At 39.0% G+C, this 12,146-nt stretch overlaps 1 protein-coding gene across 1 annotated transcript in view; it reads left to right on the top strand.

Moving 5' to 3' along the window:
- The window catches only part of LOC149241067 (uncharacterized), a 190,865-nt gene that overhangs the window by 15,175 nt on the left and 163,544 nt on the right, over positions 1–12,146 (top strand). The window contains exon 2 of the mRNA XM_089370426.1: positions 8,250–8,320. Coding sequence (XP_089226552.1) covers positions 8,250–8,320 — 71 coding nt within the window. The remainder of the gene's footprint in view (positions 1–8,249; positions 8,321–12,146) is intronic.

Here is a 12,146-nt window from a genome sequence, read left to right as displayed (position 1 = left end):
GCCAGTAGAGGGTCCAAAGGAGGAGCAACGTGATTCTTAGTAGGGGTGACGCAGACACTGTGTAAGGTTTACGCAGTTTTGCACAGAGGCCATGCAGAGGGATGCAGAGGCTCCAATCCAACGTGATCAAACTCAGATTCTTCTAGTGACAAGGTGAGAGTATCTCACTATTTGTTTTGTCCAGTTTCTCTCTGTATCAGATTGTTAGTTGAGCATCTAAGGAATTGTACTCAAAATTATTACTGCATAATAATAAAACCCTCAGATCTGCTGCACTGGTTTTCTCGCATTCGATTTTTTCGGGGACATTTGTCCAAAAATAACGGTGTTATTGTGTTGTATTTTCTTTCTTGCTCAGTTTCTTGTTTCCGCATATAATTTAATTAAGTGAAGCCCGCAGTGTATGTATTTCGATATTTGCCGTACGAAACAAGTAATAAGTTTAAAGGAATTTAACAAATAGGAGAAATATTATTAGTTGCTGAAGTAGGGATTTCGGTCTAGGAATTTTCACATGGTATTATAGCGCTGCAGGTGAAACAAGAAGAGCAGAGCCAAAGAACACACCGCTAAGCAGAGAAGGAGGTTGAATAGCTGCAGGAGGCAGCAGTTCGAATCCCAGAGGGATTGCGCAGTCCAATCCAGGATGGCTGAATTTTCGAGGAAAGTCTTTCTTTGAGTGAGTCAACAGAGACGAAAGGCATCCAGATCCAAATTTTGTCGTGCCAGAGGGAGCAACGTAGAGCCTCAGTGTGAGGAAAGCGCTGGTGGGATGCAGTTTTTCTGCAGGCAGTTTGCTGGGCAGAAAATCGTTAAAAGAGAGGAGAAGCACAGTGAGGGAATTTTTTTCTCAGTAGAATTCTCGCTAAGAAGTCTGTTTTCTTATTGCCTAAGCAACAATAGTAAGAAACTGAGAGGAGCAATTTGACATTTTCGTGGCAGAGATGGTAGTCAGTGGACTGAGAGATCAGGACAGGTTGGATGGGGCATCCAACTATGTGATCTGGAAGGCGAGGATGTCGTGCCTTCTAAATGAGCATTTTTCAAGGTCTATGTCGACAGCATGGTGGCTGAGTCCATGGGTCCAGATCAGCTGAAGAATTACAAGGGAGAAATAGCGAAGGCCAAGAGGATGATCCTTGATGAAGTAAAGGATCATGTGCTCTGTCATATCGCTAGCAGAGGGACTGCTAAGGAGATGTGGGATGCCTTGGCAACACTGTATCAAGGATCTTCCGAGCAATGAAAGATGTACTTAGAGCGGAAACTGAGCTCGCTAGTTGTCCAAAGTAGGATAATTTTTTTTCTCCTATGGGGTTACCCACTTTGGGTGGGTAATACGTACTAATACAAGTAAAATTAATTTTAAAAATTTGAGATATTCTTTTGGTATGGTAGGAATTTTGAAGAGGGAATGCAAGAAGAAGTTGTGGGATATGAACATAACAAAGGCCATTATAGCAAAAGACAAACAATTGTGTTGGGGCATGAAGAGGAGGATTTTATGCGTTTGCCACTTCTGAGGAGTAAGGTAAGTTTTCAATTTATTGGTTTTTCAATTTTGGAGCATCAAAATATGTGAGTAATTGAAGTAGTTGGTTTGTGGATTTTGTTGAGGACAAATCAAAGTCAAAGACAATAATCTTGGGTGATGGTAGACAATGTTGATTTTGGGTAGCATCGGATGTGCTCTAGCTCCGAAATTTTGTGGAGGGGCTAGAACACATGAGATATCCAGAACCCAGAAATTGTTTGGAAAAATTCCACCTGGATGAGGAGTTATTAAAATAATTAATATTTTTAATGAGTTCCTAAGTCTAAACTTAGGAAAATAAAAATATTAATGTGTATTAATAAAAATATGGGTGAGAAGGTTCTAAGTGACGAGGATCAAGCCTGTTTTAATCTTAGCCGTTGATTAGAGATTAGATCACGATTGTTGATTCATCAACAAGAAAAGTATAAGAGGAGGCTTGAGGGTCAGTTGGAGATACACCAAGAGATCAAAGAGTTTGATTTTTCTGGGCGTGGTTTGCTGAGAAAGTCGAGCTAAGTGATCTAAGTTGCAGTGAGAGGGGCAGTTCGACAGAGGGACTTCAGTCCAAGGCCGAGAATACATAGCAGAGAGGCAGAGCAGTAGCAGGAGAGACAACACAACTCCAAAGAGGGTGACACAGAAGCTGGAGGGGCTGACGCAGTCCCTTAGAGGTAGCGCTGGGGTTTTCTATGGGGCAGAGAGAGCAACAGTTCAGCATATCGACTTCTGAGCAAGGGAGGCTCACTGGGAGGGTGACGCAACTCCTAGAGGAAGTGACGCAGTTCCAACACAGAGCTTGGAGTAGCCATCACTGCCTAGCACTGGGAAAAAACAGTTGTCAGTTGTGGGGTTTGATCATCCAGTTGTTGGAATTGTCAAATATTTGTCTCTGGATAGAAGTACTTCTGCTAGGTTTATTCTCTGTCGAGTGAGCCAGATTTGGCACCCTATTTGTATTCAAAAAGCTGCTTAATAATACAAACCCTCTATATGCTGCATCGGTTTTCTTGAATTGGGTTTTTCCAGGGACGATTGTCCAAAAATAACGGTGTCCCTTGTGTGATTGTCTCAATTTATTTCAGTTCATGATCTGTATGTATGTGTAGGCTACAATAGTGTTTTCATCGTTGTTTAAGTAATTAAATAACTTGTTGAATGTAAAGAACAAGTAGGAGATGATAAACCAGTGATTGCAGTAGGATTTTCGATGTGTAGATTAAGAAATTCTCACAAACAACTCAATGTTGAAGGCCAAGGGGAATGTGTAATTTAAATTGTTTAGCGGCGAACTATTTGCTTTTAAGAATGCTTCTTACATACTAGGTTAAGTAAGAATCTTCTCTCAATTAGTGAGATAGCCAAACATAGTCCACCCCTAGAGGCAATCTTTAGTATTTACAAGTGAGAAATGATTTATGAAAGATAAGTGGAATGACAAGATAATTGCATCAAGTCAAGATAAGCTAATATTATTACTGTCCAACAAATGGCCACTATAATAAGTCAATATGGCTTGATAGGATATCTATTATAACTGCACAATGGGAGTGCAAACATTGCTGTAATTAAAATTCAAACAAGAACAGAGAAAGAACAATCTAGCTAAAAAAACCATGAAATTACATTTAAGTGCTGAAATAAATCTATGATAAGTACATAAAGAATATATCAAGGCTTGTTGGAACTAGAGGGTGAGATCAAGAGAGAGGAAGAAGAGGGTTCCTCCCCTAAGTTATTAATCATTGGGAAAGGGTTGATGCATTGCTTGATAATAGCGTTTGGAGAGTGGCTTGGGCTGAGGGAGCAACAATTCCTTGCGGTGTTAGTGGTATAAAAACATTAATTTTCAATATCTTTCCTTGTTTAATAAGTGCACAATGTTATATGGATTGCTTGTTGTATAGGAAGGAGGATATATGTGCACCTTGCTTAGCTGGAAAGCAACACATTGATTTTTGGAGAAGGGTTTGGAGAGCTAAGGTGGTTCAGATCTTGCCAATTGTAACATTTGTGGATCACTGAAGCCAACCTTGGTTTTTAATAAGGTATTTTTTACTTTTGTTGATCCTCTATCTAGGAAGATGTGACTATACTTTTCAAGGAAGGAGTTTGATGCTTTTATTGAATTCAAAGTGTTCAAGGAAACAATAGAAAATGAAGTAAGGAGAAAAAAGGAGGTCCTCTAATAAGGAAATGGAGGAAAGATTTTCTTCCAATAAATTTGTTTATTTTGGCAATAAGGAAATAAGAAAGGCACACAAGACAATTTCTATACAACAAAAAACCCAACAGATTGGGGTTGTTGAGAGGAGAAACATACCAACAATGGAAATACCCAAATGCATGCTATAGGATAGGGCGATTCCAAATAATTATTGTGTAGAAGGACATATTGTTGTGTACTAAACATAATTTCTACAAAGGTTGTGTGGTGTTATCGCCTGAATTGTATGTGCGTGATAAAAGCCCCAATCCACAATGACTATCGACGGGAACCTTTTAGGAAGGTCACGCACTGTCACCTCAGCGACTTGTCCTCTCTCTTTAGGCCGACTCTCCTCTGACTCAAGCGGGGCTTCCCTACTAGGATCACTAAGGTTTAGTCAAATGAACATGATGTGATGTCAATAGTTGCCTTAATGAAACAATTTCTAGAGATTTTTTAAAGGTTTTTTGAAATAAGTGATGGAGGGATATGAAGATCAATGCCAGTATCCTACTAGGGCTATGTAGTCAAGATGAATCAAGTGGAAAGATGAGATGAAGAATAAAACACTCTTAGATTAGTTATTTGGTGCTTGCAAGTTAGAGCAAGAGGTTAGAACTCGATAATTGAATTAAACCCTCGACTAATCAGGGAAAATTGTGAAATCATGGCTCTGCTAAAAGGGATCCCTCCAAGGGCAAGGCCTTCAACCATAAGATCGACTATGGCATGAATCATAATAAAAAAAACCCTTATTAAGGAACTTTAGAGCATGGCTTAGCAAGGAGGATTAAAATTTCAAACCATCAGAGTAGGACGTGTTAGAAGAGCTTCTAGATGTCCTCCTTCCAAATGACAAAATTGCCCTTCAAATGGATCAATCTTAGTAGCCTTGTGGTAGTCTTGAGTAATCACAATGATGCCTTTAATGGTGTAGAAGAAGTAAAGAAGAAAGAATAGTTTCTAAGTCAAAAACATTCATGACATAGATAAGCCCTTAACACCAAAAATGTTGCAATAAATATATTATTATTAAGCTCCAAGGAGAGGAGTGCTCCTACAATCCAACCATGAGTACAAATGAGGAAGCTCTCCTCTTTTTATTGAGTGAGATCTAATTTCCTTTAGAATACAATATCATTCTTTGATTTAATTCCTTATATCTAGCTTAAGGAAACTAGATCCAACTCCTAATATCAAATAATCTATAACAACATGAAAGTAAAGTGGTCGAGCCACATGCACAATGAGTAAGATGAGTAAAACCCTCGAACGATCCTCCAAGAGAAAGCAAATGTTGGTCAATGGTGCCACGTCAGGCTCTAGATGATCCAAGCTTGTTGGAGATGGTCAATGTTCCATGGAAGATGGTGGTCCAATGCTCCAAACATGGTGAGAGTAACCTCCAAATGTCCTTCTAAAGTGCGCATCCTCTTAAACTCATGGTCCAATCCAATGTCTACAACTCAAAATAAAATGATTAACCTTCAAAAGCTCCAAAGTTGATGCTATGGGTTAATGATCCTTGAAACAAGCCACAAAACATAGTGAAGGAACCTGCGAAGTCAACCAACCTCCACTATTCATCTTTCTTGAAAGCAACAATTTCATGGATAGGTGGGAATCTACCCCCAAGAGGATGGCCTCATCAAAATAGCTCCATAAACCATGCGATGCAAAGGTCAAAACACTCCAAATAGTGCCCCCAACAATGTTATTAGAACCAGACCAGAACTGGTCAGTCCGACCATTTTTTGGCCCAAAACCGGTCCAAGACGTGCCTCTGAATCGGAAGTTGGTTCAGGGTTGGTTTTGTGCAGTTTGTACCTTCCCAGGTCAGTGTAAAAAATGTGCCCCTTTTTTTAATTTTTGATTTTTTCATTTGGTTGGCCCACTTCTAGTTCTCACCTAGGCCAGCCTAATATTCAAGCCTATGGCCCTTAGCCTAATATTCAAGCCTATAGTCCTATTATTGCTATACATTTCATGGCAATGTTAAATTATTAAAAGTAAAAGGATGGAAATGAAAGATTACTTAAATTTTTAACATTACCATGAAATGACTCAAGATGTTTGAGAGCGGTTTCAACCTCATTGGATTTCATACGAAGAAAGTAGACTTTTAGATTTCACTCAAAATCCAAGAGACTTGACGATTTTTCAAGATATCAAGATTGCGGGGATTGCAACATTTCCATTGTATTTTGTCATGTACGAGGATAAGGAACTAGTATTTAATAAAGAGCACCAACTCCTCTATGTACTTTGATGTTAGTGGCACTGATTGTCGAACTCCTTTATCACGACTACTAAAATTGTACCCATCACTCAAACAAAATCTTGACTTGACATGTTATGCTTTTTCTATCTTATTTGAATGCTTAGAGGGTTATGTTGATGATGAAGATCCCAAAATAGGCAATGATTTTGATGATATGTAGGTATTTGTTGTAGCATGATTTTTTTTGATGCTAGAGGCCATCTAGAGCCTATTTGTTGATGTATTTTTGGTTTAGGGATGGATTGCACTCAATGCTATTTTGGTTGTGTACCCTTACATGCTATATAAATGAGAACTTTTGCTTATTTGTGTATAAATGGTTTGGATTCATATGGAAGCACATGTATATATATATATGTTTTTCTTTAAAATATGAATATTTTATGTGTTTTAACTTTTAACTCTTTGGTAAACCGTGTTTTTTTTCCCTGTATTTCACTGGTTCTGACTGGTTCCTGGTCCACAAGGTTTTTCAATTCGATCGTTGGTTTGGTTCTGATAACATTGGTCCCCAAAGCGGGTCCATGTCCATACATCGGACCAAGGGATCTCCATGAAGTGATGGGATGATTTTTTAAGTCACAAAATGGGTCTTCAAACCCTCATACAACCAAGTGACGTCAAATACCTAGTAGTTAACCCTCAAACCAGTTCACTTATTATTCAAGTTAAGAATTCAAGACAAGTCCACATCTTCCAAGTTAGAACAAGAGAGTGACACATCATCTGAATCATCTTAGTCCTCCTTCCATGTCATCAAAATACCTCGCTGTTGTCATAAATGCTAAAAGTGCAAATCAGCCTTCAAATGATGTTATAATCAGATCAAGCTTCATACAATGAAAAATAGTTGCACTATTCAAAGGTCCTCTATGTGGTATGTGTAGGAAGTGTCCACGTGTGCCAAATAGCCCCAGAAGTGTCTCGGGAAGTGTGACCATTCCCTTGATATATGTGAACTGCCTCGGGAAATGTGAAATTGCTAAAAATCAGAATGCGACCAGCTCATCAAGGAGGGCCATGTCATGCCACTAAACTGCCCTGATCATCCAAATGCAATTGATTGCAAAAAAATTACTAAGAGTAGCCCTGCTGGAAAGAGGGGTGACATGTGGGATACTACATTTAAAGAAGAGGTTCTGGAGACATTCCTCATGGTTTTGGAGGACATTTGGATTCCCTATATCCAAATTGGTGCCAATGTGGCACTGGTTTCCAAGAAAAATATTCATTCACTGCTTCCACCTTCAAAACATGACAAATTTTATCTAGGCATGTTTGTCAGAGCACTGTGTTGTATATTTTAAATTTTTGCACTTGGCAATAGTCAGAAGAATTGTTGACTCCCATGTTTGGCAAGCCCTTGTACCTCAGTATCTATTTTTATTTATTTATTATATAAGTTTTTAATATCCAGAAAAGGCCTTTCAGGCTTATTATTTAAGAATTGCTACTTTTATTAAGTTGTCTAGTTAACTAGTAGTCATTTATTTCAGAATTTTTGTTTTTAATTTTTTTTTTTTTTATTATTATTTTTTTGCCTTCCCCATCTGCCTGCTCCTTGGAATTTTGGGGTACCTTCCAGCTGTCCCTGAAATTCATCCCCTGTTGACCCCATCACCAAAACTTATTGCAGTGTAGTTGAATTAACAACAAATGACTCCACACTTTCACAAAATCTTGCTTGGCCATTGTTAAAGAAGCAGGACTCCCCCATTGAGATGGTGCTTCGTTATCTTCTTCATTGGTAGTGAACTTCCAACAGAATTGACCTCTCTTTTCCCTTTAATATCCCAGTTAAGTTGCCCTAACTTACAAATAAAGGCATGGTTACTGTGATACCTTAGTTCTTCAGCAATCAAGCCCTGCTTGACCTTGATCACTAGATTCTTGTTAGCCTGCAGAAAGAATCCATTCAACAGTTTCTTTGTATTTGGAGGCAAAGTCCTTTTTTGTTATGTTCTCATAACTATTAATTTTACTGCTTTCTCTAAGGTTGCCAATGCTAATCTAAAATAATTTGTGGATGATGGATGCATGCTGGTGGAATATTCACTTCAGTTAATTGATTTAAGGATTGCATTGACTGTATTGTACCTATGATAAATTTTCTTTGTTGTGGATATGAGAATGAAACATTCCTGTAATCTTTCTTGTAGAAAAAGGATAAGATTGACATTTTTTTGTATGTGTATTTCGTAAACTTTTAATTATTTGTTTTGCAGTCTGGAAGGAAATATGGTGTGATTTTTGGAGCATTACCTACACAAACAGAAGTAGCCACTGGTACCTTTCAGTGAGTTTTCTACTGACTTCAATCTCAAATTGTATATTGGTGACCTTAATAGCTCCACCTTTTGGTCCCAGTTATATGTGTGCACATATTGAATTGATGTGGGCTTTCTTACTAGGACATGCACATTTTTATAATGACACAGATATACGATGGAAGCAAAGAGAATTTATACTTGGTTTGCAGACCATAGTATTCAAAACCAGTCGGGTCGAACCGCTAACTGGTCAAACCGGCCAGTTCATTAAGCTCAGGGTCAACCCAGCCAATGAACCCGGTTCGGGCCCAGACAGACCCTGGTTTGGTACAAAGCCGGTCATAAACCAGCCAGTTTGGCCATAAACTGGCTGGTTCTGTCATAAACTCGTCAGGTTATTACCAGTGTGGCTGTGGACCCCACACACAGTTGTTTTGGGCATGCGTGAGTGGTTTTGAGGGAAACTAGTTTTGAAGTAAACTAGGGTTGTTTTCTTCTTGGAATTGGTGGTATACCATGATCATACTTGCCATGAGAAAAAGAGGTAACCTTGATAGCTCCACCTTTTGGTCCCAGTTATATGTGTGCACATATTGAAATGATGTGGGCTTTCTTTCTAGGGTATGCACATTTTTATAATGACATGGATATACAATGGAAGCAAATAGAATTTATACTTTGTATGCAGATCATAGTATTCAAAACTGGCCGGGTCGAACTGCTAACTGTTCAAACCGGTTGGTTCATTAGGCTAGGGGTCAACCAAGCCAATGAACCTTGTTCGGGCCCAGGCAGACCCTGGTTTGGTACCAAACGGGTCATAAACCGACTGGTTTGGCCATAAACTGGCTGGTTCTGTCATAAACCGGCTGGGTCATTACCAAGCGTGGCTGTGGACCCCACACACAGTTGTTTTGGGCATGCGTGAGTGGTTTTGAGGGAAATTAGTTTTGAAGTAAACTAGGGAATGTTTACTTATTGGATTTGGTGGTATACCATGATCATACTTGCCATGAGAAAAAGAGGTAATCATTGAGGTGTTTCAAAGGCTTGCTGATGTTTATTTAGAACCAGCTAAAAAGGAGTGAATTTCCTTTGAAGAGCTATCCATAAGCTGGATGGAATTGAATTGGGCAATAATGCTGGAATGGCCTTTCTCTTCAGCTCTTCCATACAGTGGGAGATAATATTTTCTAGGGAACTGGCTTTTAGACCTTTGAAGGTGTATTTACAACCCTCATTCAAGCTCATGTATAACTCCTTAAAAGGCGTTGCAACCAGACCTAGTGATTGCAACCATTTGGTTCCAAGAATGACACCGCATCCTCCCTTTTTGATAGTAAACGTATGGGATTTGAGCAAGTAGTCCCTCATTTGGAGTTTCACATTCTCACACTTACCACCACATTTAATCATACTTCCATTGGCTGTCATGATTTGAAAATTATGCACCTCATGGACATAACAATGGGTTTTTTTGTAGCTCCCGATGAATAAAATTGTGGGGGGCATTGTTGTTGATAAAACAAGCATCTCTTGGTTCTTGATATAACCAATAAATTTTGAGGGGTAGGGGTTGAAATCTTGAAAAAGCATGGAGGGAAATTTGAGTTCCTCACAATGAGGTTCTAGGGTGGTTTTTTCATGAGGAGGAGGTTAGTCTCTTCTAAATCTAGCTTTGGAGTGGCTTCCTTTGAAATTTCCTTAATCTTGTTAGATTGGGGCATATCTATGAAGAATAATGTTTGCTACTTACATTTATGCCCTTTGAAATATTGCTCATCATAATTATAACAAAGGTGAAGACATGATGTTCAATTGCTTTTTCTTGGGTTTAACTTACGGGTTGAGAAGTAGTGGGGTGGTTGTAGTCACAATAGGGGGACATAGTTTGGAAACAAAAGGGGGTCGTTTGGTTTGAGTAGTTGCCATTGCTCATGCTTCTCTAGCTTGCTGAGAGGTCTCCAATCAAGTAGTTGGCTGAGCCATCTAGACTTGTGTTCAAATCTCCTTCCTTAGACCATTGATAAAACATTTTTGAAGAAAGTATCCATCATAGCTTCTGTGTGTATTTCCAATTGCTTGAAGGAAGCAATAGAGTATTTGGCCGTGCTTGCTTGGCATAACTTGGTTAGTTGCCCCAAAGAATTGGTATATGTTTTAAAGTGAGCATAGATGGCCTTCACAAGATGCCCCTAGGCAGTGTTCCCGCCTTAGGCCTTCTTATGCCATTGCCAAAATTTCCATTGTTCCTGATCCAAGTATAACACCCACTTCATTAGTCATCATTATACGATGGGGGGAAAAGTTGTGTTCCATCTTGGTAACCCCTCTTGTTGTGTTGGAACTGTTACCACTCAAACTAAGGGACCTAAAGGGGATCCCTAAAGGGAAAATGCTAGGCCAAGGGCAACAAATGGAGACTTAACCCATTGTCACCTCAGCTAAGGCTCCCTTCTATATATCGACTTTCACCGATGGGAGGAGACCCAATATATTATGGAGTCACCGATGAAGGATAACTCAATGAAATGATGTGGAGTGAACCAAATAATCCCTTTCCTGAAGAGTTAGATGGATAGATGTTGCTTGCTTTCTAAGCAAGGTACAATGTCTCTTAGGGAAAGGAAAGGAAAATTTGAGGGTTAAGTTTGTAGGATATGACTTATGAAGGAATTTCCCAATCCCTAAAATCCCTATTGAAATTGGTATACCAGATGGTTCTTGAAAAATTGTCTCTTTAAAGGAACGGGACCACATGGGACCAAATGGACCCAGTCTAGGGTAGGGGAGAAGAGTAGGGCAATCAATGACTTTTTCTAATCGAGACAAGCTATGGAAATGGATTAAAGAAAGTATATCCTCTTAAGAGTTTGAATTGATCCAATAAGGTACTAGCCTTTGGGGATGCTAGGGCAAGTTTTGATCCTGAAGCTAGGGCTTGGATTTTCTCACAACTCCACCATTAGAATGGCCTCAAATTTGGAGGAGGACTTAAGGAAACACCAACGCAGGAGACCCCAAGAGATCGAACTTTTTGGATGAGTAGTTTGTCGGGAAAATGTTTCCTTAGGTGACCCAACTTGGCTAGACTTGGAGAAAGTTGAAAAAGATATGTTTTTAGATGACCACCTCTTGGTAGATCAGTGCCTTAGTCTTGGGAGAATGGAGTCTATGATGAATATGAGTGAGGATCTTTGATTCCCAGTGAAGGAGGCCTCAAGTCTACTTCGCTAGCTTTCTAGGTCAAGGAGAAGCAATCTTGCAACTTTTATACTTCGATATGCAAAGGAGATTTCATTCACATTACATGGCCCATATATTGAGAGATGCTATAATAGAGACAAAATTCCACAACTTTAAGCAATAAATGCATGCAGCAATTAGCCCTAGAAATAGTGAAAACCCCAGTCCAATGTATATGACAAAGTAAAACAAGAATAATATTAAAAGCGTGTACTTACATGTAACAAAATATATCCAACCATCCACAATTGAGAAAAGAGAAGCTCCAAGAGAAGATAGACCAATATCCACACATCAAAATAAATCCATAAAGCTCCAATTCATCCTCTAGAAAAAGTGGGAAATTCTCAAGAGAGAGGAAATATCCAATCCAAAGTGATCATGAGCAAATGAACTCATCTTAATTGTATTTATTCACAAATTAGGAGTTCGAATTAGCCTCCTTGGCCTACATAAGCCCTAAAAATAAAATAATGTTTTAATAATTCAACTTTTGGTGACAAGCCCATCAAACTATTTCATAAATGAAAGAATAAGCCTCTCAAGAGGTTAAATAATAATCTATGCATGTCGTAGGGTCCTCTAAGAGGCCTAATGAGGTCCATG

This window comes from Pinus tabuliformis, chromosome 8 (genome assembly GCF_031772625.1).
Source record: "Pinus tabuliformis cultivar Carrire ecotype Pingquan chromosome 8, CPIR1, whole genome shotgun sequence".
In the NCBI taxonomy this organism is placed as follows: Eukaryota; Viridiplantae; Streptophyta; class Pinopsida; order Pinales; family Pinaceae; genus Pinus; species Pinus tabuliformis.
This window is presented reverse-complemented; position numbering and strand designations above follow the sequence as displayed.